General features: G+C 40.9%; 3 protein-coding genes and 3 non-coding genes across 60 annotated transcripts in view; 2 read left to right on the top strand and 4 right to left on the bottom strand.

The window, feature by feature from the left end:
• Nucleotide 1: 1 nt before the first annotated feature.
• Nucleotides 2–11,047, top strand: GLT8D1 (glycosyltransferase 8 domain containing 1). Of its 6 annotated transcripts, none has more exons than XM_069475862.1 (12): nt 2–457; nt 747–806; nt 1,535–1,662; nt 4,734–4,787; nt 4,872–4,970; nt 7,321–7,534; nt 8,897–9,014; nt 9,246–9,330; nt 9,499–9,611; nt 9,947–10,113; nt 10,220–10,332; nt 10,469–11,047. In XM_069475862.1, exons 4-12 carry the CDS (start codon nt 4,772–4,774, stop codon nt 10,657–10,659), a joined length of 1,116 nt encoding a protein of 371 aa, XP_069331963.1. In that variant the 5' UTR covers nt 2–457; nt 747–806; nt 1,535–1,662; nt 4,734–4,771; the 3' UTR covers nt 10,660–11,047. The 6 variants fall into 6 exon arrangements, with proteins under 6 accessions (XP_069331963.1, XP_069331964.1, XP_069331965.1 ...); XM_069475861.1 differs by lacking the exon at nt 2–457 and adding an exon at nt 1,058–1,279 and having other exon boundaries at nt 693–806; XM_069475863.1 differs by lacking the exon at nt 747–806.
• Nucleotides 11,048–11,076: 29 nt separating this feature from the next.
• GNL3 (G protein nucleolar 3) lies at nt 11,077–18,271 on the bottom strand. The gene is made up of 15 exons (XM_069475860.1): nt 18,158–18,271; nt 17,482–17,540; nt 16,648–16,785; nt 16,416–16,529; nt 16,107–16,190; nt 15,211–15,343; nt 14,276–14,388; nt 13,908–14,034; nt 13,408–13,495; nt 12,412–12,586; nt 12,153–12,295; nt 11,934–12,070; nt 11,698–11,846; nt 11,368–11,434; nt 11,077–11,269 (listed from the first exon to the last, which is right to left on the bottom strand). The coding sequence occupies exons 1-15, from the start codon at nt 18,168–18,170 to the stop codon at nt 11,187–11,189; spliced, it is 1,623 nt and encodes a 540-aa protein (XP_069331961.1). The 5' UTR covers nt 18,171–18,271; the 3' UTR covers nt 11,077–11,186.
• Nucleotides 12,646–12,722, bottom strand: LOC138389016 (small nucleolar RNA SNORD69). Its single transcript, XR_011234460.1, has one exon. It is a non-coding gene; the product is annotated as a small nucleolar RNA SNORD69 (small nucleolar RNA).
• Nucleotides 14,147–14,229, bottom strand: LOC138389033 (small nucleolar RNA SNORD19B). The gene has a single exon (XR_011234473.1). It is a non-coding gene; the product is annotated as a small nucleolar RNA SNORD19B (small nucleolar RNA).
• LOC138389013 (small nucleolar RNA SNORD19) lies at nt 15,093–15,169 on the bottom strand. Its single transcript, XR_011234457.1, has one exon. It is a non-coding gene; the product is annotated as a small nucleolar RNA SNORD19 (small nucleolar RNA).
• An 89-nt stretch (nt 18,272–18,360) lies between the features above and the next one.
• PBRM1 (polybromo 1) overlaps nt 18,361–26,929 on the top strand; it is a 123,206-nt gene continuing 114,637 nt past the window's right edge. For 17 of the 50 annotated variants that reach the window (XR_011234105.1, XM_069475855.1, XM_069475847.1 and 14 more), the window contains exons 1-3: nt 18,361–18,527; nt 23,082–23,234; nt 24,551–24,648. Coding sequence is in view for 48 of the 50 variants with exons in the window: in XM_069475855.1 (XP_069331956.1) it covers nt 23,097–23,234; nt 24,551–24,648 (236 nt within the window). In the remaining 2 variants the exon portion in view is untranslated. Of the gene's footprint in view, nt 18,528–18,678; nt 18,840–21,276; nt 21,403–23,081; nt 23,235–24,550; nt 24,649–26,929 lie in introns of those variants that run through there. The other 33 variants (XR_011234104.1, XM_069475839.1, XM_069475832.1 and 30 more) reach the window with 9 other exon arrangements.

The following is a 26,929-nucleotide window of genomic DNA, read 5'->3' as shown; positions in this document are numbered from 1 at the left end:
TCCGGCGTGCTGCCCGCGAGGGCTGAGGTGGCGACCGCAGCGACCCAGCCCCAGCATCGCGCGCCCGTGAAGGTTTCCCCGTCAGTGCTGTTGGGTGCCGGGCGCCGCGGACCCGGCCCAGAAAACTGCCCTCCACGGCGCCTCCGCGGATTAACGGCCACCGGCGCGCGCTGCGTCTCCATGGCGACGGCCTTTCTCTGCGAGGACCCCGGCAACGGGGCTGCCCCGCGGCGCCTGCTTGACGAGACCAGCTCGCTGCCGGAGCAGCGGGCGGGCTGGGGACTGTAGGACTGCACTGCTGCCGTGGAGCGAGCGGACAAGTGGGCTCCACCCTGAGTGCAGGGGTCGCCGGTGGGCTGTCTGGGCCCCCGGGCCTGCGTCGCGGGCGCTGAGCTGGCAGGGCGGGCCGGGGCGCGGGCGTTGGCGTCGGCAGCTGCAGCTCCTGCTCCGCCTTCAGGTAAGGGCGGCTGCAGTGAGCCTCCGAGGGGAAAGACTTGTCGGAGCTCTGACCCGTGATATCTCTGGGCCTGGCTGGATCCCTGGGGCGTCACAGTACCTCTGGATCACTCCTGAGGATCAGGGCGCCCTACTGAGCCTTAGAATTTAGAGGGGGACTACCCCAAGCCACATCCTTGAGAGAAAGGGACGTTCTCTCGGAGAAGGGACCTCCGTCCTCGGCCATCCCTGAGAGAGTCCCCCATCCGGTGGGTCCCGAATATGCTGGCTGACTTTACTGGCCCTTACAGATCCAGGATTGGTCCTCCCGACAGAGACCAGCCAAGGGTTCACCCAGTCCCTCTTTCAAGGTTGGTGTATATCTCAAAATCTTAGAGCCTCCCCCGTTACCGCGAGCTAGGTGGGGTGCCCACGTATTGGAGAGAACCGTTCTGGGGAACCCAGGCCTCTGGGTCCCAGCTGGCTCTCTGGTTTCTAAGCTATGTAGGCAGGGTTAGCCAAAGACAGTGGGAATCTAGGCATTCCCGGGGCAAGGTGGTGTGTGGCTGCTTCCCTCGTTCATGCAGCCAGCAAATGTTCACGGCACCTTGTTTTGTGCCAGGGGACCGAGTGTACGGCTGTTACCAAGACCAGGTTCTTGCCTCGCTAGAGCCAAGAGTGTGTCAGACAGCCACATCACTCCGGAAATATGTAACAGCGGATAAGCCCCGGGCTAGGGAGGTCAAAGAGACGGGGGAGCTCAGGAGAGGTGCAGCTCAGCGTGGCGTTTGGAGGAGGCTGCCTTGACTCCTGAAAACCAAGTAGGAGCTAGCTGGATGAAGAGGTAGGAGAAAGTGTATGTATATTCACAGTGCCTTTCTATCCTTCCACGTGGCAGAGAGTAAACAGTAAAGTACAGACACCTTTGACATTTTTCTAACCTCAGAAGGAGCCATTGCATGCAGAGGGCAGAAGTAGGGATGGGCTAGAATTTATACCGGCCTCCTTTCCGTGCTTTGTGTATATTTCTTGGTGTGTTTGAACAGACTTTCTGTTGTGTGTGTAAATAGACATCTCTCTCTGTGTTGTCTCTCTTCAGGTGGACTTCATATGATGGCAGTTGCTATAGAGACTTTATGGTGTTTGAGCTATAAAGATATGGGGAAAGGAAATTGCCTGTCAGATTCCATTTGAGAGAGTTCCATTGGAATCCATGTTTTTCCTTAGGTTGGAATTTGTTTTCATGATTATTACCAAAGATTGCATTCCCTTTCTGAGTTGAGAACTTGCTCCTAGATTAGCAAGATCATTCAACAAATACATGCCTACTACCATTTGCCAGATACAGTTTTAGGTGGCAGGGATACATCCTAAACATTTTCATTGGAGTCCCTGTTTTCCTAGAGCTTACATTCTAGTCAGGGAAGATGGAAACAAATGAATGAGGTAATTTCATAATTGAGGAGGGGGAGTAGTAAAGTTTCCTGATGGTCTTTGAGGGGATCCATAAGGGGAGGACAGAAAAATGACCTTGGGCTTTGGCGACCTCCACAAGAGCAGTTTGAATGTAGGAACGGAAGTCTGATTGGAAGAGGGAGGCTAAAGAGAGAAGAGAGGAAGTGGAGCTAGAGACTATATCCTTTCAAGCTTTTAGAGTGAGGAGAAGAGAAATGGATCTGTGGGTTAGTGGGGGGTGGAAAGGATGTTGCTTTTTTTTTTTTTTTAGTTAACTGGAAGATACCAGAGCATGATAGCATGTTGATGGGTGTGATCCATCAGAGAGCAAAAGATGATGCTACACCAAGGAAACAATTATAGGATAGGATACAGAACACCAGTAGAATGGCCTTTCATGGAAGTACTTGATCCATAGTAACAGGAGGGAAAACAGAAAAGGTGGGCACAGCTGCTGAGAATGTGGGTATAAATGCAGGTAGCTAGCAAGTTAAAGTTGTTTTCCCCTAAAGTTTCTTTCCTATTTCTGGGTATGCCTCACCTGGGCCTGTGTGCATTTGTGTGTGTGTAGGTTTGTTGTTTTGTTTCTGTGAATGATTTAGGAATGTGGAAATTTTATATTATAGTGAACAGTTGAATACAATTGGCCCTCTGTATCCGCGGGTTTCACATCCTCAGATTCAGCCTACCGAGGATCAAAGTCCATGGATACAGAGGGCTGACTACACTATGCCATTTTATACAGGGGACTTGAGCATCCATAGATTTTGATATCCATGGGGGGGGGGGTTCTGGAACTAATGCCCCATGGATACAGAGGACCAACTATATTGCTGATCAAACTGTACACATCGTGTACTCTTACAAAAATGTAGCTACTATTATACATCCAGGGTCTACATGCAATTTTGAGAATTCCTTCTAGCCAGATCAGGGAAGCTCTGTTACCAGGAATAGCACCAGGAAAGGAAATATGGACTAGACATACTCCATGATAATTGGCATTTTACATGTAGGTAACTGTGGAACAGTATTAGGGGAAGTGGTTTCTGCCATGCCAATCTACTTATATCAAATACCTGCTAGAAAAAATTGTGTTTTTCATGTGTCCAGCTAACTGGAATAGCACAAGTACATGTGCCTCTCAATCCATATCCTACCTGTGAGCGTTACTGGAAGTTGAGGAGCTAAAACATCATCCCTTGTGCCATTAACTAACTGAGATTTATTAGCGTGAGATTGTTTTCTCCAGTCGTGGTAAAAGTTGGCTTAATGCAGGCAGATGTGTTGGGGCTTTATCCGAGCAACTCCCAATCTGCCAGCTTCTATAGATAAGGGTCACAATATGATAGAGACAGAATGGCTTAGGGTAGATAATGTGTATTCTTTAGAGAGGAAGTTCATTGGTATAATGTACTTCATATATATTGATCTAGAAACATGTGTGTGTGTGTGTGTGTGTGTATTTAGGTTGTTCCTTGGGAGTCTGAATTATTTTCCCCCAAATTTGCAATCTGGCCTGTGATCCCCAATTTTTTAAACAGATCTTCAATATATTTCTTCTCTTTACAAAGGCCTTGAGAAATCAAGTGCTTGATGTGCACACAATTTGCCTAGAATGAAATTAATTCTAACTTACTTTGATTCTCAGAAATATGCTATGTTTGAAAGTGCTTTGTAAAATTAATAACCTTATATAAATGTTAGGTGCTACCATGAGTGAAGATGAAATTAAAAAAGGGCCAAAATGTAGGATCACAATATCCTGGTTGCATAAAATCTGTTTTTAAGGAAACATTTTACCCAGAGGTTGTTGAAGAAATTTAATTGTTAAATTTTGTTCCCCTACAATCTTGTTTCCATTGAATTATTTGTTTTGAAAAAGTGAAAGCATCAGATGAGCTGGGGAAGACTAGCCAGGGCAGAGTGACAGTATTTTTTGTAGTTAAAATGGCTAGAAATACACTCTAAACTTTTGATAGCAAGATTGGATTTTGTGAATTTCTGTAACTATTTTTCTGTGTTGTGGTTTTGCCAAGTGAATTTAGATAATGTTCTTTTCTCTGAGCATACTCATGTTAAAGGTAACTGGGATACAACTCTGAACAGGGATGTTTTGAAGTGATGAGGCCAAGACCTCAGGTTGCTTGGTAATAGACAACTGAGTCCATGTCTACTTTAGGAATTTTAAGTAGAAATTTATTTTTTTTTTTTTTGTTGAGACAGAGTCTCACTTTGTTGCCCAGGCTAGAGTGAGTGCCGTGGCGTCAGCTTAGCTCACAGCAACCTCAGACTCCTCGGCTTAAGCGATCCTACTGCCTCAGCCTCCCGAGTAGCTGGGACTACAGGCATGCGCCACTATGCCCGGCTAATTTTTTCTATATAGATTTTTAGTTGTCCATATAATGTCGTTCTATTTTTAGTAGAGACGGGGTCTCGCTCAGGCTGGTCTCGAACTCCTGACCTTGAGCAATCCACCCGCCTCGGCCTCCCAGAGTGCTAGGATTACAGGCGTGAGCCACCGCGCCCGGCCAGAAATTTATTCTTAAATGTTTCTCTAGTTGTTAGACTCCAGGTATTCCTCATAGTAGAATTTCTTTTGCTTGTCATCTAGTGGTACGTGATGTACATGGCTAAAGCTATGTATTTCTCCAAGTTATTTGGAAATAGTTTTACTACCATAAAGATTTCAGATCCCAACTTGGGTTCTTGGAAACTGTTAATTCAAGTTTCTGGCAGAGCACCATATCTGCCTCATGTTTCTACCTGAATAAAAGTGTTCGGCATTTTGATGGCCATTCTCATATACTTACTGACTTCGGGTGCTTGTTTTTGTTTTGTAGGGTTAATAACTAATATTTATGTAAGACAGAAGAGAAAGATGTCATTCCGTAAAGGTATGCTCTTTCTACGAGTTATATTGTTTTGATACCTGGTCAAAAGTAAAGACGTGTAATGCAGGTTTTTCCCATCTGTTTCAGTAAACATCGTCATCTTGGTCCTGGCTGTTGCTCTCTTCTTACTGGTTTTGCACCATAATTTCCTCGGCTTGAGCAGTTTGCTGAGGAATGAGGTTTCAGGTATGGGAACCCTTACAGATAGATGCCTTGGTATCTGTTGAGGACCTGGAGTTCTCTGTGTCCCACATCCTAAGTTGCGTCACTAAGGAAAAAAGCGCTAAGGTCTTAACAGAAGTTACAAAAGACTCTGGGAGAAGGCATGGTGGGTACTCATTGTACTCTTGCACTGCCCCCCACTTTTCTTCTTCCTATAGTGCAGTTGTTTGCTAAGGGTTTGATCTGACAGAGTATTGCTTTTCATCAAATCAGAGGCCTTAGAGGAGCCTCTGTGGGCTGACATCTGCTCACATTTCAGCAGGGCAGGACTTTGGAACATGAAGGCAGGCAAGTATCCCTGGTGTTTGATGCCTGCTCTAGTCACTAGAGTGTCAGTCTGGTCACTTTCCTTCACCCGTTACTTTCCTTTAACTTGTACAACTGCATCAGGGGGACTCTAGTAATAAAACAAAATCATAAAACCTTGTCAACTGGTTTTAAAAAATTACTTTATTGTATAATTATGTTGCAAGTTATTTTAAATTAGTTGTTTATACTGCTTTGCTTTGGTACTGAGGGATGTTTGAAGCTTCAAGGTGTTTGTCAAGTCATTTTTGGATTGCTACCTACCATAGTTGACCAGAGCAAGACACTAATAGCATTCCTCTTTCACAGAGTGCTCTGATAGCGTTTTATAACAAGATGTTTAATGTATATAAAGGTAGTGCATGCTGTTGGTGGGAAAATTTATAAAAAAGAAAATAGGGCCAGGTGCAGGTGCTCATGCCTGTAATCCTAGCACTCTGGGAGGCCGAGGCAGGAGGATTGCTTGAGTCCAGGAGTTTGAGGTTGCTGTGAGCTAGGCTGATGCCACACCACTCTAGCCTGGGCAACAGAGTGAGACTCTGAATTAAAAAAAAAAAAAAAAAAAAAGAGGATTCAAGTTCTGTGAGAGCAATTTGTTCACTGCTTTATCTCCCATGGCTACAGATAATGGCTGATACTAGGAGGTGTTCAATAAATATTAGTTGAATGAATGATTTCAATGCCTAGAGGTAACTGTTATTAAAATTTTGGCTTAGTACCTTCCAGTCTTTTTGTTTTTTATTCCCCCCACCCAGTCTTTTTCTTCACGTATGTTTTTCCACACGGTGAGATTATACTATAAACTGTCCATAGGACATGTTTTTCCATGTGATTATATCATAAGCGTGTCACCATGTTAGTAGAAACTCTCCATATATAATCTTAATGGCATATAGTTTGTTTCCACAGGAAAACATCTTTTGGTACAGTGATTTTTAGGCTTTATTTTTACTTTCAGATTTTTAATGGCAACCCACAGTAAGAAATGTATTACATGCAGCATACACATATACATGTGTATTTGCTTCTTGTCTGTCTTCCATAATGGTAGATATTTGTCTGTTTTATTCATGGCTGTAACCCCAGTGCCTTGATATTGCCTGGCACATAGTAGGTGCTCAGCATTCAGTGAATGAGTAAATGAATGAATATATTGTAAAAGGCAAGGACATTTATAGAACACTACATGCAGTTGCTTTGTGCAGCACACTTTTCCTGTTCTAATTCAATTTTCTATGCCAATCCAGAAACTTCCTATTTAAATACTGATTGTGACCCACTAAACGGATTTCATACCTACTTATGATTTGTGACTTGAAAAACACTGATTTAGTCTGTTTCTAGGTTTTCACTAATTGTCTCACTCCGTTGCCTGAACTAGAGTGCAGTGGCATCATCATAGCTCACTGCAACCTCAAACTCCTGGGCTCAAGTGATCCTCCTGCCTCAGCCTCCCAAGTAGCTGGGACTACAGGTGTGCACCATCATGCCTGGCTAATTTTTCTTATTTTTTGTAGAGACAGGGTCAAAATATTGCTCAGGCTGGTCTTGAACTCCTAGCCTCAAGCGATCTTCCCATCTTGGCCTCCCAAAGTGCTAGGATTATAGGCATGACCCACCATGCCTGGCCAAATTGTAACTTTTGATTACACTTCAGATTTTGTGCGTAAAAGAGGTGGCAAGGGGAATGATTGAGTCAAAGGCCACGTACATGTTCAAGACTCTTGATACCAATTGCCATGATACATTCTAGAAAGGTTTTATTTTCCTACCTGTAGTATATCAGAGTGCCTTCAGCCTGTTTTTAAAAAAGCTTTCACTTTTCCAAATGCTTGATTACATATGAGAAAACAAAAGTTCTGGGCTGTATACTTTAGAGTTTAATGGGGGAGAATGAAGTAAAACAGTATAATCCCTCTTTACCTCTTTCCATGTCTTGGACTCTTTATCAGAAGCTTATGGAACTGTGTTTGTATCACAGAACCTTCCTTATGTGTGTTCTTTTCAGATTCAGGAATTGTGGGGCTTCAGCCCATAGACTTTGTTCCAAATTCTCCCCGACATGCAGTAGACTGGAGACAAGAGGAGATTCCTGTGGTCATTGCTGCATCTGAAGACAGGCTTGGGGGGGCCATTGCAGCCATAAACAGCATTCAGCACAATACTCGTTCCAACGTGATTTTCTACATTGTTACGCTCAACAATACAGCAGACCATCTCCGGTGAGCTCTGCTTGCCTGATTCTGTTTCCAGAGGATGCTCTAGAGCAGGCCAGCTGCCAATCCAGGAATTGTCTTTCTGCATTATATGTATTGTTTTATACAATTTGAGATTATAGCACATACAAGCTACCATGTGACATACTTTATTGTATCATAAGAATGTCCCCATGATAGCAGAAATGATATAAGGAGCTTAATGCCAAGAAGTAATCAACTATGTCACTATGTACAGAGTTAACTTCACCTGATTCTTTGGTAGTAAGACATTCTCAGTGAAGGAAGCAGCATGTTGATGTATAGGTCACAAGTTCCTTATCTCATGGACATGCTCTGCGTAGTTCTGGTCTAGAGTGGGAAGGGACTTGGGAACAATAGCAAGGAAGAGTGATGAAGTTTTTAGCACAGATCCTGATCCAAATCCTGGCTCAGAGTGATTTGGGGCAGCTTGGAGCCCATTTCTTCATTTATTATTATTGGGTAAAAATATCCAATTTAGGATTGTTGTGTCAAGTAAATTAGAAAATACATATAAAACACCTAGCACATTGCTCAGTAAATGGTCCTTACAATTTTAATTGTTGTGATAAATAGAAACCCAATCTGATAGACAGTCTAATTCATGTTTTAAAAATGAATTAAGACTTAAAAAGTTTAAGAAGCAGCTTATCTAACAGGTTAACTGTAGTAAGAATTCTAAAACATTTCTGTCCTTGTGGCGTTCTCCATGATTCATATTTAGTTTGTCAAAGTTAATATGATTTTCTCTTATTTTCATTAAGATACATGCATATTAAATAGGAAAGAAAAAAATGACAAAAACCTGCAGAACCCACTAAAATATAGAAATAAAAAACATTAATATAGACTACAGAAATGCTAATACGAAATAGACCTAGAAAAAATGTGCATGACTTCCTTAGGAAACATTGGCTTTCTGTACACAGTGCCTCAGACACAGGTGGAGGAATTACTTACGATCATCAGTGTATCAATAAGTCAAACTGTAGAGAGCAGACTGATTACTTTCTTGGGTAGTTTTCATTACCTTCATACTTTGACTCATTTTCTTCACCAGTGTATGTGGAGGGTTGAGTTGAATGGTCCATGTGATGGAATGTTCTTAATTCCATAGTTTTTCTAGAGTAGTTCTAGTTTTGGAAGAGAATTACCATAGAATCTTGGTTCAGGGAGGGACTTTTGTGGGAATGCCCTCACTTCAAATGAGGAAACCAAGACTCAGAAAGATAAAGGAGCTTGAAAACACCTATTTGGCTCTTATGGTTTCTCTTAAGTTATATTACGCCCCATTGGTTTGGAGACATGAATATTTAAAACTGAAATTTGGTGCTTTATCCTCACCAGGTCCTGGCTCAACAGTGATCCTCTGAAAAGCATCAGGTACAAAATTGTGAATTTTGACACTAAACTTTTGGAAGGGAAAGTAAAGGAGGATCCTGACCAAGGTGAATCCATGAAACCAGTAAGTTCCATGCATCCTGGTTTGTGCTTTGTCCATGATGGGAAAAAACTAGAATACCTGGGTAACTTTGGCTATAATGCAAGTAGTTCCCCTGGGGACCAAGCCTTGGGCGGGTCTGAGTTGGTTGGCTGTCTTCTTCTGCATGGGTACTGAGAGCATTCTAGGAGTTTCTACATAAATAAAAGCACAGCCACTGCAGTATCTTTTGCCAATGATTCTTTCCTTTTCCAGTTAACCTTTGCAAGGTTCTACTTGCCAATTCTGGTTCCCAGTGCAAAGAAGGCCATATATATGGATGATGATGTAATTGTGCAAGGTACCAAAGATTGTCACCATGAGTGCTGTTCTCCATCCAGATTGTGGGTGTAGTGGTTGTCTTATTTATGGTCTCCTATAAAAGGTCACCATGGGAAGAAGTGGGAGGAAAAGGGAATCAATCTCAAGGCAACTGGAAATGTAAATCTTAACAGCTGATTTACTTCAGGTGATATTCTTGCCCTTTTTAATACACCACTGAAGCCAGGACATGCAGCTGCATTTTCAGAAGATTGTGATTCAGCCTCTACTAAAGTTGTCATCCGTGGAGCAGGGAACCAGGTAAGTTGCTTACTAGACACCCCACTGCCTATAGTATAGTTTAATGGGAAGAGGTGGCAAATTCAGGGAATTCTTGTTTTTGCTGAATTATTTCATTTCAAAACTGATGGCTGCTTTTCTGTAGATTTGTTCATGGACTTTACGACCTAATTGTCCTTGAATATCTAATTTAATATGTCAAAATCTAGGTTCCTATTCAAACTTAGTGTAGATTATCACTTTGTTTGCTAATGATCTGAGAATTTAGTTTTAATAAGATTTTTTCTTTATTAGCTATAAGATTGTATCTATTCTGTTTGAAACAGTAAATACGTATGTCCCATTTGCGTTTTTAGTACAATTATATTGGCTATCTTGACTATAAAAAGGAAAGAATTCGTAAGCTTTCCATGAAAGCCAGCACCTGTTCATTTAATCCTGGAGTTTTTGTTGCAAACCTGACAGAATGGAAACGACAGAATATAACCAACCAGCTGGAAAAATGGATGAAACTCAATGTTGAGTAAGTATGTAACTGGCTCAGCTATGAAAACTCTTGTATTTCATCTCTGGGAATCTTGACTAACAGGAGATAATATTCTCCACTAACATTTGTTATCTGTCCCAAGAGAAGGACTGTACAGCAGAACACTGGCTGGGAGCATCACAACACCTCCTCTACTCATCGTATTTTATCAACAGCACTCCACCATCGACCCTATGTGGAACGTCCGCCACCTTGGTAAGTAGAAATAATTAACCAATGGCCTAAGCTAAAGATGGGATATAGCCATTGTTTCTGTTTTCTGCAGAATTTGGTGTGGCATTGTCTTGTGTCTGACTCGTACAATCATTTGGCTCTTTTTCTCTGAATTAAGGTTCCAGTGCTGGAAAACGATATTCACCGCAGTTTGTAAAAGCTGCCAAGTTACTCCATTGGAATGGACACTTTAAGCCATGGGGAAGGACTGCTTCATATAGGGATGTTTGGGAAAAATGGTATATTCCAGATCCAACAGGCAAATTCAGCCTAATCCGAAGATATACAGAGATCTCAAACATAAAATGAAATAGAATTTAAACTATAAGCTTTTCTCAGGAAATCCTGCAAGACAGTATGTGTGGGAAGTAACAGTTGCTAGGCTTCATCAATGCCTATCTGTAACAACCCATGGAAAAAGATGTTTCAGCTGGGTAAAAATAACAAACTGCCCTGCATCTGCCTTACCAAGTGTTTTCTCACTATAATGCTGAATGACCAGAAGAATGGACTCATATGGTTGATATAGCTAGTTCAGCTAGCTTACCAGCTAATTCAAAACTGCTGCTTGGTTTTAATTTTGGAACCTATGGCTGACTGTAAATAGAACTTTGATTTTTCAGTACGTATCTGGGGCTGGGGTTTTTTGTTTGTTTGCTTCCAGATAACTATTTCCATCCACTCATGACATTATAAGAGGTAATATGAGACATTCCTAATTGCCTGATTGTTTTAATGAATATAACATTCACAAAATTTACAGCTTACGTCACACACCATAACAAATGCACAGTATATACATAACAGTTTGGCAGTTTTATAAAAGGACATTGTTGTTACACATAATCTGTACTGAAATCATAAGCATCATCCTCTGGAATCACTTTATCCAAGATAAAAGATCTTGCAGACTGTTCACCTATATCGCAGGAAAAACAAAGTAAGATTTTATTTTAAAAAAGCATGAGTGATTCTATACCATGATGCTTTGTTAGAAGCTCTTTGCCCCAGACTCACCTGCTGTAGACTCCTCAGGTAGTACCTCCTGTGTCTCTTCTGCAGGGGACATGTCTGAGCTCTCTTCCTGTAGGACCAAGAAAAGGTGTTGGATTAGTAAGCCTTTGCTCATTAATCCAAGTAATTAGATACCTGGAAAAATTAAGTCTTTGAAATAAAGGCTAATGATCACAAGCCTCAAATACCTAAATTGTACGGGGCTACTTCTTCCAGTGGATCACAAATTATTTAATTTCTAACTTCTGCCCCTTACCATTCATTATACATTATAATGCTAGAAAACTCACTTCAGCTTTAAACAACTCTTTAAGAAATAGAGAACATACTTACATCAATTTCATGGTCACTGTCCATGTCTTCATTCTCCTCCTCCTCCTGTTTTGGCACTACATCATGTATGTCCTTTTCCTCCATTATTCCACTTGTCAGACTTGAAGAGTGGAAAAGGATACTATTGGCCAAAAGAGGGCCCCTAATGGCTAAGAAATGAACAAATCCCATGTAAACAGATAGGACCTGTACTGGCCTGTCAGCCAACGAAGACAGCAGGGAAACACAAGCCTCACCTTTTATGCTGTGTGCATTGTTCTTTTCTAGTTCTTCCAGATTAAAACCGCATTTCATGTCTGCCATAATAGTCTCATTAAAATGTGGAGGAGGAGTCCAGAATGTAGGAGGATGGCAATAGTAACCTAATGAGGCACTGATATTAAAAACAAGATTTGTCAAAAATTAGTTCTTTTATTCTATGTGGACACCAAAATGCCAACAAAAAGAAGCCTTACCCAGTCCACTCAGACCACAGCAGTTTGGCAGCACCTTCAATGTTTGGGGTTCCACCTTTTTGGTGCAGACCTCTTCTCTGAGCAAGCATAGTAAAAAATTCCAGAGAATTCTTAAAGTCTGGGACAGTATATTTCAGTACTACCTTAAAAAGAAAAAAAAAAAAATAGAACTGTCATCATCTGATGTAGTACACATATAAAATGCTTATAATAAAACACAAAATGGTGGTAAGGACCTCAAGGGAAGGGATTCTTTTACCTGTCGAGTGTCAGCCTGGGACAGGATGGCACTGGCAGCCTCCATTGGTTTTATCACTTCAATACTTGCTGGACTTCGCAGAGCAAGTGCAGTGGAGGAGTTAAGTGGAGATACAATGACGCATGGACTGTCTATGATTGTGATATGCTTGTCCAAGGAGACAACCTGCATGCTCCTGAAAGAAGAGAGATGGAATCAATGGGGGCATTGGTTTATCTGGAGGGCAAGACACAGAACACGAAGCTCAGGGTTGGATTGAACAAACTCAGCACAGTCAGTCAGATCCAGTTTATCATCATTTGCTTCATGTTTATCGAAAACCCTAATAGCATATCCGCCTCTTCTGAAGAGAAACACTACAGGTTAAAACTTATATACTGACCTAAACACATGCTATCTTTTCTACTATAAATATCCCTTCTCTTTGGCAAATTTTTGTTCATTTCTCAAGGCCAAGTACAAACATCACTTCCTCCAAGGCAGCTTTCCTCCTAATCTTATTTGTCTTTCAAACTAAATTGTGAACAACTATCCCACTCCAGTCAATTCTTCCCCAAGCATGGCAATGGCTTAACCCTCTTCCTTTCACTGACAGCTTAAAAAAAAAAAAGAAAGAAAATTGTCTTTCTCAAGATAATCAAAATAAAATCATATTTACTCATCTATAATAATAAAATATTCCAGACTAGGCACTAAGACTCATACCTATAATCCTAGCACTCTGGGAGGCCAAGATGGGTGGATCGCTTGAGGTCAGGACTTTGAGACCAGCCTGAGCAAGAGTGAGACCCCATCTTTACCAAAAATAGAAAAAATTATCTAGGTGTGGTAGTCTTTAGTAGCCTTTAGTTCCACCTAGTAGGGAGGCTGAGGCAGGAGGATTGCTTGAGCCCAGGAGTTTGAGGCTGCACTGAGCTATGACGATGCCACTGTACTCCAGCCTGGGTGACAGAGCCAAAAAAACAAATAGTATAATAATGGAACAGCTCGATATACCTTGTAAGCCCCATGGAAACACCAACATTACATATCCGTTCTTGTTTTAAGCTGTTGATGATGCTGCTTTTCCCCACATTTGGGAAGCCTACAAATAAATGGGAAATGAACAGTGTTGGTAGTTATAAAATTTTCACTGCCTAATTTTACATTTGCTTGATATTTAGTGCAAGATCAGAGTTGGATCTGAGCGTCTTCACTTCACCACTAAGACCAACCTTAGCTTCTTCATTTCTTGCACAAGTAATGAAAGGGCAGGAAAAGACTATTAATTCAAACAAACCAAGAGTTTATAGAAGCCAACTTCCTATAGTGCTCAGTCAAAACAAAGAACTGAATCTGGCAACAATTAAGTTTTTTTCTTTAAGTTGTGAGTGGTGATGTTTTTGGTAAGGTGGGGAAAAAAGCTAATATTTGAGCAAGCCCTTTATTTGACAACACCATATACTGTTAACATGAATCTTGATACTTAAAAAATTAAGTGATGAACTGAAACTCACCAATTACTCCAACCTGAATGGCTTTGCCATAAGTCTCCTGAAAACCTCCAAGAAGTTTCCAAAGGCCCTCTTTCCCAAAGCAGACTTTACTTTTGAATGGAGCAGCTTTCTTCTTTACCTTCACATACTGAAATTCCAAATAATTAGTTTAATTATTGTGACAAGTCAGTAAAAACCAAGCAATCTGGCGCTAGCACTCAGCTCTTAAAATCACTATACTTTACTGCCTTCCAGATGATCTCCGGATGAAATCAGAGTTGGATCTTGTAATTTTTCATTTATTAAATCAAGATTTTGTAAACTCATCATATTTCAACCATCCAAAATCTGAAAGAACCATATTTCTCACCACTAGGAGTAGAAAGTACCTTGGTTATTCTCCCTTTGTCCCTCGGATTTGTTGAGGCCTTGAACACCACTGTTGGCAGTTCTTTCTTCAAATAATTTAGCCAGCTCTCCAAATTCTCCTTTGGTACCAGATCTGACATGAATTAGAAATGAGACACATGCTCCATTGAGTCATTTTGTCGAGATTAATCTGCAATATGTGGTAAACTGCTGATTTTACTCTGGTCTGCCTCTTCTGTTTTTTCAAAAGGATTTAAGTAGAAAATTGGGGGAAGATAAACTCTCCTACCGTGCTGCCCCCCCTTTTTTTTTTTTTTAACAGAGCTCAATATCTACACTCCTGTATTTCAATCCCCCCTGCATTGCTCACCTTTTCAGGACAGACTCAACATCTGAATTATGACCCTCCTAACCCTACACCTCTATTTCCAGAATTTACTCTCAGCTTGCAGCCATCTGTTTCCTAACCCCAATAATTCTGGGTCCCATTTCAACTTTCTGCTTCATAAATCTTGGTTCTGGTTGTTCCTGTTCCTGCTGCTCAAACTCAGATACATAATTATGCATTTCACTTAAATATTTTGTCACAACCATCCCAATTTATCTCACTCCTCAACTAATACTCAACATAGTGTAGGTGTGGAGAATGTGGCACATAGTCATAACTTCCTACATGAAATATACTACACAGTAAGCGGACACAGAAGCTTACACTCTTAAATAAGCTACGATGGTAAGTATTAAATGGCAAAAGAACAGTAGAAACCAGTCGACTAACTTGTAAAACCCACCTTCCCCCCCACTGCCCAGCACTGTCTTTGGCAACCAGAGTGCTCTGGCTTTGCTGAGGTCAGAGTTGGATCTTATCAGTCCTCAGTGACAATCAGACTGTTAAGATGTTTTCCTCATACCTCACCAGCACACATGGAAGACAAAGGGCATCCCCTTGGCTCACCTGATTTATTTAATACAAGTACCAGCTTTTTTTGTCCGTGCTGAACAATGGCCTCTTCTATCTGAGGACACCTGCAACCAAGAGGATCTCTGGCATCCAACACCTCTAGCACAACATCTGAGGCTTCAATCACCTGTCAAGGAAGAAATGATCAGAACTGCATCCCTTGCACTGGTAATACCTTCAACAGGAGCCTACTGGCATTATCAGCAAGGTAAGATCAGAGTTGGATCTCATGTCTTCACTTTGGTATGAAGAATGTTGACACACTCATCATTTCTCACATAGGAAAACAAAAGGCTTGTTCAGCAGCCTCTGATCAACATGGATTTCAAAAGCAGAAATAGCCCCTACTATCTGAATACACTATCATCCCACAGGGAATTATGTAGTTTGATAAGCCCTTTTGGCCTTGCCAAGAGCTGCTGAGAGGCATAGTCAGGTCCTATCCACAGGGGGCAGGGAGCCTGAGAAAATGAACATTGGGGATGGGAGTGCTGAGGAGCAGCCACCCCAAGATGACATCACCATCCTGACCTCCTTCACTTAGGTTTCAACAGAGTACTTCAGTACTTATTTTGACACTGCTTACATTAATATACTTTCCTCAATCTTAAAAAACACAACATCAACGTGTTTCTTTAACACAAAGTGCCACTTTGTAAGTCATGCTTGGGGGAACTATGTCGATGCAAAAATTTAAAAGCAAAGAAAATACTTCCATCAGCTAAACACAACAGGAAAGGCCTTAAAAAGGATAAGCCAAATTGCTAAAGAATTCTTCCAGCTCAGGTGAACTCTACTTCCATCTTTACAAGGCTGGTATTAGGTCAAGAAATGATTTGAGTCTTTTAAACCTCGTTACCATTTTTAGACACTGACCTAGGCTCAGATACCTTTTTAAGTTCTTGACAATACAACTTCTTTGAACTCTGTTTACCGGAAATGGCTTTGTTCTTAGTTTTGCAATGCCCAAATTCCTAGAGGATAAAGGGGAAAAGGACACAAAATTATAAGTACGGTAGTTGTAACCCATATCTCCATTTTCCATAGGTGATTAGCAGTAGTGCAGTTGATATTTTAAATAAGGTAAGAAAGTATGAACTCAGTTTTCTTCCACCCAAGCTCAGCAGCCCTTCCCCTTTGCATGTGTTTTACTTCTGCATCAGAATTCATCTCTCATTTACAAAGGGACCTAATCATACCTCTTCCACGGGTTCCACGTTAGATAGCTTAACACCAGGATTAGTTTCAAGTTTTCTTTTCTTTTCTTGTTCCTTCTGCCTGTCAAGTTTCTGCTGCTGTTTTAGTTCTTCAAGCTGTGTCCGAATCATAAAATAAATAGGTGAGCCAGTGACTAGTGCTGTTACCTTACTCTTAAAAAAACACATACCCACACTACACCACTCACTGAAAATTCCGGCTAACATAACTTACCCGCTGTTTCCTTAGCTCAGCTTCACGAAGAAGGGCCTCCTTAAAGGGAGCACTATTTGGAACTCCTGGATCTTTCCTAGGCTTCTTGTGACCCCGTTTTTTAGCCTCCTTCCTCAATTTTCGATGGTGCTCTCGGACCTATTATAATAAACAAAGGTTATCTGTTTACAAAAACATTTTCATTTAAGCAGAATTCGAGTGAGAAACCAATCTGACTGCAGTTTGGTTATGCCGGGAAAATGTCCTAGGAAAATGGAGTTTTAATTGGAATCACACAGAGAGCATGCATATGTATGTATAAATCAAAGAAAATATCTTTAAGCTAGATACAGTGGCTCATGCCTGTAATCCTAGCACTCTATGAGGCTGAGGTAGGAGGATCACTTGAGTTCAGGAGTTCCAGCCTGACCAAGTGACCCCATCTCTACCAAAAATAGAAAAAATTAGCCAGGCGTGGGGGCATGCAGCTACTTGGGAAGCTGAAGCAAGAGGATCACTCAAGCCCATGAGTTTAAGGTTGCAATGAGCTATAATGACATGATGCCACTGCACTCTGCACTCTACCCAGGGCGACAGAACAAGACTCTGTCTCAAACAAAACAAAACTTTAGAAGGCTCCCTGCAGAGATTATTAACACGCTGAGCAGAGTTTACAGACTTTCTTACCACCAAATTACTGCATTTTCCCACAGCTAACACTCCTGATGCCTGAAAGCTTAGGCACATGGTCCAATCCCATTTCCCAAGACTAAATCATATTAATCCAGACTTCCCCATGAAGAGAGTGAAGCAGAAATTAGTTTAGTAATATATTTGGTATACCACAACACTTACCTTTTTTTGGATTTTATACCGCTTGTGGCAGGTCATGCGTTTACTTGCTTTTTTCAACTCTAGAAAAAAAAAACACATGACAAATAGACTAACACAATTGGTCTGCTTAGTTTTTGGTGAGCCCACTATGGAAATCACGTCCTTTTTTGTGTTACTAGCTGTCAAACTTAACGTTAAGAATCATGTAGGGTGCTTAACACAAACATACATGCCACTCGCAAGTCCCAAAGAATTTGATTCAATAGATCCAAAATGGAGTCCAAGTTCCTTGCACCTACTCTTCCCATATTAGAATGGAATCACACACAGGAGCGTATGAGACCCCAAACGACACCTACTTCGTCTCAAGCCCTACAAATCACAAGGCAGGAGAGGAACAGTGGGTTTGGGAGACAGCTCTCAGCCGACGTGCACGTGCCCGCAGAAAAATCTTGGGGCGTGAAGCCTGGCTCAGACGCTGTTTCCTAATGAGAATCTGGCCCAGTTTTCCTTTCGCACAATGAGCCCGCGGTAACAAGATCAGCCTAAGATCTTTCAACTCTCGGTTCTACATGGGGACAAGGCGGCGGCGGCCTACCCATAGTCTCCTACCCCAACCTCCGCAGAAGAGCGCCACGGTGGGTTCAGCGACCACCAAACAGGGCTCCCTCCACAGCCACCTCCCGGCCCCACTCACTTGGCCGCTTCATGCTGGCTGAGGAAACGACAGTGGCAGGAGAAGCAGAAGCAACAAGGTTGTCTCCGCAGGCGCCACGTGCGACCGCAGGCCTCCGGCGAACACCACGCAATTACGCTGCCGCCGTAAAGTGCGCCACCGTCCTTCCGCGTGCGCGCGCACGCAGTGTCGTGAGGAGGCGGGATTGCTTGGCGGCCGCCGGGCTCGTTTTGCGGCGGCACCGGGAGGGGTGAGGGCGGTGAGGGCGGCGGGTGCCGGAGCGACGGCGGCGGCCGCGGCCGGAGGAGCAATAGCAGCAGCCGTGGCGGCCACGGGGCGGGGCGCGGCGGTCGGTGACCGCGGCCGGGGCTGCAGGCGGCGGAGTGGTTGGGTAAGGCCGGGCCCGGGGCGGGCGGGGCCGTTCCCCCTCGGCCAGCTGCCGGGCCTTTGTGTGGGTCCGGGCGGGCGGGAGCCGCGGCGGAGGCCCCGCCCCGGCCGTGGGGACGCGCCGGTCGGGTCCGGCGCGCGGGGCGGGGCGGGGTGCGGCGGCGGGCCTCGGGACGGGCCCGGCAGCCTTGCCGCACCTGCCAGCCGGGACAAAGGCGCGCCACGGCCCAGAAACTCCCCGCATCCTGCTTTCCCGCTCGTCGCGGGGCAGCTTCAAAGCTGTCAACGTTTTCCTTAGTCCCCTTACCAGTGACAGGTCGGGAAAGTCCTTCATTTTCTCCGCCGCTCTGGGCCTCCTTTTTTGGTGGTGGTTTCTTGACGGCTTGACACAAACTCTCCTGATGATATTTTTTCTTTCCGTATTTTTTCCGAGTATTTTTATCTGTGGAACTTGTATTTAGAGTAGAAACTAGATATTTCAGCTTCTTATCTCAACACTACAAAGAATCGCGGTTTTGAAAACTACATTTCCTGGTTTAGGGAAGCATAGTTTTGTTATTATAAGGAAGAAGTTTTAGTTTAAAGGGGGAGAAAGAGTTGAAAAATATAGAAGAAATCCTGAAAAACAAATGATAAGTATACATTATACTAAATATAGACAATCTTACACCAAAATAAGTATACGTTATACTTAATATAGACATTCTTACAATTATGGAAGCATGTATTAGAACAAAACATTTTAATTTACTTTCCAACACACTAGGACTCCTCAAAAATGATGTTAGGTGTTTTTTTTCCATTTGGTAGTGCACTTTTCCCAAATATAATTCATAGGCAAATTGGACACAATGTAAATATTAAAAAGTAGGATAATTTTTGCTTTATTATTAACATGGTCAATATTTTGCATTTTAAGATTCAAAATGAATGATTGGACAGTATCTTTTGAAGAGGTGTTTCAGATTAAAACAACAACAAATATGAATGAATGGAAGGGCCTTGATGACTTTCTTTGGCTTTGGGAATGTACAAAATACCACCAATATTAATATTCTACCAAAATCCCAAGATTAATAAATTGTAGCGTATCTGTATGATAGACTACTGTCATGCCATCAAACATCATGAAAAAGAATGTTAACTTGAAAGAACCTTCCCTAAGTTAAAACACAGGCTGCAAAATAATACATATGGTTTGTTGACACTTTGGTGGAAAAAAAATAGGTAACTAAGGCATAGATAAATATCAAAAATTCTTAACACCAACATTAAGGGTGGTTTTTCTCTGGGAAATAGGATTATAGGTGCATTTTTTTTCTTTGAGTCTTTTGTTTTCTAAAATTTTTGTTTTAAACATGTATTTCAGTACTGAATGTCACTAGAAATACAAGGGAGTAAAGTTTATAAACTGTCAAACTATTTGGCTATGCTGACTAAATATTCTCCCAGTTGCACATTATAAAGTATTCTTTATTGTCCACTGTAAATTATCATTGGTTGTCAGACTTTTGAACTTGTGACTGTAATCATGGCGATTTTAAAACCTGAAAAAATGCCAAAGGGATGCTTACACGCCTTTTAAACTACACAAGCTTTTCTTAAAGGCTGCACTTAATTGTACTTTTAATACATTTATTAAAAAGATAAATTGAGCAGCCAGATAAGACAGGGCTAATAAAATTAATAAGATGCTATTCCTGTGCCCAGGGAGCATGCAGTCCTTGAGTTGTACTTTGAAATTTCAAAATGATTTCATGCACATAGTCTCATTTCACTGTCACAGCAATCCAAGGGATATAGGTACACTTGTCTGTTCTCATTTTAGAGATGAAAAAACAGATCTGAGAGGTTGTGATTCAGGCAATATCAAACAGATAACTAGAGGTAAAAAACCTGGGACTCCTATTCTGGTCTTACCAGGATAGGTCCTATTGCTTCCTCCGCCTCATAACATTGACTTTCTTGCCAAACTTTCAACATAACGTTTTAAAATATATTCTTTGGGTGAGAAAATAACTTGAAAATTATCCATAAGTTGCATCTGTTTCTTGTCTTATCAAAGTAATGATTGAAAGATTGTGGGATACTATATCATCTCAACTACATACACATACTGATAATTTACATTTTTTGTCATTTGATTTTCAGTGGATTATTTGTAAAAGTAATATTGAGCTTCTGCCAAAATGGTTGAAGAAGTTTTTTTTTAACCTTGTTAAACTTATATATGATGTCTTCCCAATGCAGATAGGACTTTTGGAAAAAAATGTTGTCTTTCTCTGAATTTTTGTAGGGGAGAGTTTTCTAGACTCTTTGCTCACATGAGCCATTCTCTGTTTGTTCCGGCTTGCCAACACTTCGTGTCACATTTGAGCCTCCCACATGTGTTTACTCTCTATTCCAGCTCTATGATTGAACTCTACTCTTATTGACTAGGGGACAGTTGGGCAGGCATGCTTCATTCCTGGAATTGACAGTCATTCCATGTGAGTAAAGGGGAACCTCAGTGTAACATCTTTAAGCATATGAAAGGATTTGCTTTTAAAATGAAAAAAATGCCAGGTACTGTTAGTGCCCGAGCCTTTGCAAGCAGTTTGATAGGTGCCAGAGAACTGATAAGCCTTTCTCCAGTTCTCTTACTTTTCTTTAGCAGTTCTATTTGAATGTTTTCTGTCTATTCGTACTCATTTTTACTCCTTCTGACTCTTCTTTTCTATTTCCTCTTTCTCTGCCTTGTTCTTCTCTTTCAGTTTTGAATATACTAACACTGAATCAGCACTTCTATAGCCCTGCCTTCTCCCACTGGCTTCACTTGGCCTTCAGACATAATGAGGAGACTGGCTTTTCGAGGCGCTGGTTGTGCTCTGGTAAAGCTGGTAAATTACTGATCATCTACACCCTTTCCCTTTTCTGTCCTTCCTTGCCTTTTCCCTTCCACCTTTCTTAAATTTTTGTTATCCTTTCCATAAATATTCCCTCCTTATGTTCATCAAATTCAATTGTGTCCTTGTCATAGATTGTTTACAAAGGATTCTTAATTATTTTATCTTAATGATTGAAGGAAGTTTATCAGCCTTTTATATAATGAACAAAAATCAACAAAACTTGGCAAAGTTTTGGCCTAAGCATTTTGAAGCTTTTAGCTACTTTTAGCCAATATCAAACTAATGTACTGTATAATAAACCAAAACCTAAAGGGAGGAACGTCATCATAGTAGATTCTGTTTTAAAACACTATGTGTACTTTAGTTTGAAGAAAGAGATAGGAGACTCCTCTTGTTTCTTAGTCACTTACCAGGATTTTTTATTTGCTTGTTTTGCTCCGGCTTTCTGTTCCATGGAGATCCCCAACTTTTCTCTCCATACTACTGGCAACCAGTGCTCTGCTATTCCTAATCATTCAGCTGCTGGTATCTTAGTTTCCTGAAATTGAATGTCAGTGAGTGAAACTTGGATCTGTTATTTCTTTTAGCTTTAAAATATCCTTTGAAATCACAATATACTATTTGATACTGTTATTATTAGTAAATTGCATAAGGGTTGTAGGACTTTCTTTGGTATACACCCTTTCTGTCTGTAGCAGATCATTTCAGTGGTTGCGTTTCTTGTGTTACTGTCAAATGCATCTATTTGTAAAGTTGTGTTAAGATTGATTACTTAGCAGCCAGCCCCAAACCAAGGAAATAATTTATATGTTTCTGAACAACCATGCAGGACCTAGACCTAAAAGTTCACATTATGAGGTGCTCTTCCAGATTATTTACTGAGACTTAAAGCTATGATTTCAAAATTTGTGGGGAATAGAGTACCACATATAACTGAAAATGAAGTAGTTTAGTGTAACAGAAGAGTTTCAAAGGACAGTTTTGCTACTTTTGCCTATGTATGGCAAGTGTCATTAAGTGTTTTCCAGAAGTATGTCTTGTGGATCCTGCTTTAATGAATGGTGAAAATTCATTTTCAGGGTATTAATTTTAGGATACGTCTCAAATGCTAAAAGGCTAATTGTGCTCTGTCACCTTACCTTTTTTGCACTACTCATTTGTCTTAGGCACTGTTTCCTACTTTTTTCCACATCATGGCCCTCCAGGAAAATGGTCATAATTGTAAGGCACATGGGAAGGCAAATGAGGCTGCTGACTCCAGAGGTGACTATCTTGGGGCCTCTGTCTCCCAGGCTTGCCTGATTGCCTCAGGGGCTGAGAGAGCAGTTCCTCCAGCATACTGATATGCCACTACACGTGGGTTGGGAAACTTAAGTCCAGAGTAAACTTGGGACCTGAACTGATTGAGTCATTCAAAATTGTTGATATACAAATGAGTACATTTTTGTTGAATTTGTCCCATCAAAGCTGAAAGTGTAGCATTCTGGTAAGTGAAAAGGCAAAAGCAACAAGATCCAGAACTTAAATTTAAAAAACTCATAGCTAGTTAAACGCCTTTGCAGCAAGTTAAAATATCTTCCTAAGTGAGCCAGAAGTTTGGTGGCAGGTGATCAGCTGAGGGCTTGGTGCCAAAGTCTAAATATAAGAACGTGGCTAATTATTTCTTATAGAAGAAGTTGGATTCCATGGGTTCCAAGAGAAGAAGAGCTACCTCCCCTTCCAGCAGTGTCAGTGGCGACTTTGATGACGGGCACCATTCTGTGTCCACACCAGGCCCAAGCAGGAAAAGGAGGAGACTTTCCAATCTTCCAACTGTAGATCCTGTGAGTAACTTGGGTCTCACTGTTTCTGCTTGCTTTTTCCATAATTCTTCTACCCTTCCTTTAATGGTAAATGGTTAATATGCATTAAGATGCAAGGCCTCTCTACTTTTTTCTCTAGCTTGATCTTAACCTTTCTTTTATGAAAAGTATGTATTTAGCCAAAGTCTTACAGTAGTAGTATAATATTTTGAAATGGTAAAGAATATCAGTATATCACATATGAATTCATTAAATGATTATGTGCGTGTCATGTGCACTGTTCTCATGGTTGGGATATAGCCATGTGTGAGGTAAGTCGAGTTTTTATGTGGAGGTTAGATTCCAGTGTGGGGGAAGTAGAATGTAAGTAAGTGAACAAATCAATAATAAAGTATTCTTAGCTAATAATAAATGCTAAGAAGAAAAGTTTGGGCTGTTTTGGCCTGAATATTCTGGAAGATTCTCTGTTGAGAAGACACAATCCTGCAGAGCCCTTGGGAAGAGTGTTTCAGGCAGAGGGGACCAGCGTAGAGGGACTGCATTAGGGATGGGTTTGGTATGTCATGATTACAGACATGGTCAGGAGAAAGAAGGAAACTGGTGAGCTCCAACCAGCCAGAGAATGTAGGGCCTTCATAAGCAATGTTAGGAGTTTAGATTTTATTCTCTATGTAGTGAGAAGCCCTTCTGTTAGATGACTTGTCACCAATATGAACTCATTTAGTTTAAAGGAAAAAAATCAGGCCGGGCGCAGTGGCTCACGCCTGTAATCCTAGCACTCTGGGAGGCCAAGGCAGGAGGATTGCTCGAGGTCAGGAGTTCGAGACCAGCCTGAGCAAGAGCGAGACCCCCGTCTCTACTAGAAATAGAAAGACAGCTAAAAATATGTATAGAAAAAAAACATTAGCTGGGCACGGTGGTGCATGCCCGTAGTCCCAGCTACTCGGGAGGCTGAGGCAGAAGGATTGCTTAAGCCTAGGATTTGAGGTTGCTGTGAGCTAGGCTGATGCCATGGCACTCTAGCCCAGGCAATAGAGCGAGACTCTGTCTCAAAAAAAAAAAAAAAGAAAGAAAAAAATCACCAATAGCATAAATCTGATGAAACATACCAAAAATATAATCAATTACTAATAGATAATTTTAAAGGATAGATACTATCAGCGTATTTCAGGCTTGGGTTTCTATGTGGTAATTTGGAAACTCATCTTTTTTCTTCTCTATTTGCCTCTTACAGATATGTTTGTATTGAAGAATAGTAGATATAGTAGATAATCCTTATGCCTGGACTGGCTTTCTGGTCACTTTTTTGGTGCTTTTTTTCCTTTTCCGATACGTAGATTGCTGTGTGCCATGAACTCTATAACACCATCCGAGACTATAAGGATGAGCAGGGCAGACTACTCTGTGAGCTCTTCATTAGGGCACCGAAGCGAAGGTGAGTTAGAAGCACACCAGTACAGTGGGAGGGATTTTGTCCAGGGTCCATGTTTAAAGGGTTTGACAATTGAGTTTTTCTTTGGCAGGAATGGCTTAACTGATACTGGGGTCCAATTTTAGTCTTAGTTATTGTCAAAATGTGGTAACTTTTTTTTAGTTAAAATTTTTTTAAATCAGACATGATGGTACACACCTGTAGTCCCAGCTACGGGGGATGCTAAGGTGGGAGGATTGCTTGAACCCAGGAGTTTGAGGTCAGCCTGAACAGCATAGTGAAACCCTGTCTCAAAGAAAAAAAAATTTAGTTGTGGGGGAAAAAAAATGCATAACATAAAATTTACAATATTAGCCATTTTTAAATCTACAGTTCAATAAGTATTATGTATATTAGCATTGTGCAAAAGCCTCTAGAACTTTTTCATATTTCAAAACTGAAACTCTATACCCATTAAAATCTGCTCCCCATTTCTCCCTGGCAACCACCATTCTACTTTCTGTTTCTATGAATTTGACTACTTTAGATACCTCGTATAAGTGGAATCATACCATATCTGTGATTTTGAGACTGTCTTATTTCACTTAGCATAATGCCCTCAAGATTATTCATCCATGTTGTAGCATGTGACGGGATTTCCTTCATTTTTGAGGCTGAATAATATTCCATTGTATGTGTACCTCACATTTGGTTTATCCATTCATCCATTGACAGGCTTTTGAGTTGCTTTCACCTCTTGACTATTGGGAACAATGAACATATAGGTGTGTAGATACATCTTTGAGATCCTTTCAATTTTTTTGGATATTGCAAAGAAGTGAGATGGCTGAATCATATAGTAGTTATACTTCTAATTTTTTGAGGAACCAACATACTGTGTTTAATAGCAGCCATATCATTTTACATTCCCACTAATAATGCACATAGTTCAGTTTCTCCGGATCCTCATCAACACTTGTTATTTTCTATTTTTTTGATGGTAGCCATCATGGTGGGTGAGAGTTGGTATATCATTGTGGTTTTGGTTTGCCTTTCCTTAATGATTAGTGATGTTGAACATCTTTTCATGTGCATATGGTCCATTTGTACATTTTCTTTGCAGAAATGTCTGTTCACATGTTTTGCCCATTTTTGAATTAGGTTTTTGGTGTTTTTGTTTTTGAGTTTTAGTTCTCTATATATTCTGGATATTAATCTCTTATCAGACATATGGTTTGCAGATATTTTCTGCCATTCTGTTGGTTGCTTTCACTCTTTTGATAGTGTCCTTTGGTGCACAAAAGGTTTTAATTTTCATGAAGTCTGCTTTGTCTATTTTTTCTTTTGTTGCCTATGTCTTTGGTGTCATATCCAAGAAACCAACACCAAATCCAATATTGTGAAGCTTTTGCCCTATGTTTTCTTCTGAGAGTTTAATAATTCTAGCTCTTACATTTAGGTCTTTGATCCCTTTTGAATTAATTTTTGCATATAGTGTTAGGTATGGATCCAGCTTCATTCTTTACATGTGGATATTCAGTTTTCCCAGCACCATTTGTTGAAAAGACTGTCCTTTCCTCCTCGTTGAATGGTCTTGGGACCCTTGTCAAAAATCATTTGTTCATTTATCTGAGAGTTTATTTCTCAGCACTGTTTTATTCCATTGGTCTATCTGTCTTTATGTCAGTAGCACACTATTTTGATTACTGTAGTTTTGTACTAAGTTTTCAAATCTGGACATATAAATATCCATCTTTGTTGTTCTTTTTTAAGATTGTTTTGGCTATTTGGGGCCCCTTGAGATTCCATATGAATTTTAGGATTGATTTTTCTGTTTCTCAAAAAAATGCCATTGGGATTTTGATAGGGATTGCATTGAATCTGTAGATTACTTTGGATAATATTGGCATCTTAACAATATTAAGTCTTCCAACTCATGAACATGGGATGTCTTTCCATTTTTTTGTGTCATCTTTAATTTCAGCAGTGTTGTGTAGTTTTTGGTATACAACTCTTTTACTTTCTTGGTTACTTTTATTCCTAAGTATTTTATTCTTTTTGATATTATTGTAAATGGAGTTGTTTTCTTTTTTTTTTTTTTTTTTTTTGGTTGAAACAGAGTCTCACTTTGTTGCCCAGGCTAGAGTGAGTGCCGTGGCGTCAGCTTAGCTCACAGCAACCTCAGACTCCTGGGCTTAAGCGATCCTACTGCCTCAGCCTCCCAAGTAGCTGGGACTACAGGCATGCGCCACTATGCCCGGCTAATTTTTTCTATATAGATTTTTAGTTGTCCATATAATGTCTT

This window comes from Eulemur rufifrons, chromosome 7 (assembly GCF_041146395.1).
Source record: "Eulemur rufifrons isolate Redbay chromosome 7, OSU_ERuf_1, whole genome shotgun sequence".
In the NCBI taxonomy this organism is placed as follows: domain Eukaryota; kingdom Metazoa; phylum Chordata; class Mammalia; order Primates; family Lemuridae; genus Eulemur; species Eulemur rufifrons.
Note: the sequence above shows the minus strand (reverse complement) of the source record. Positions and strands in the feature narration are given on the sequence as shown.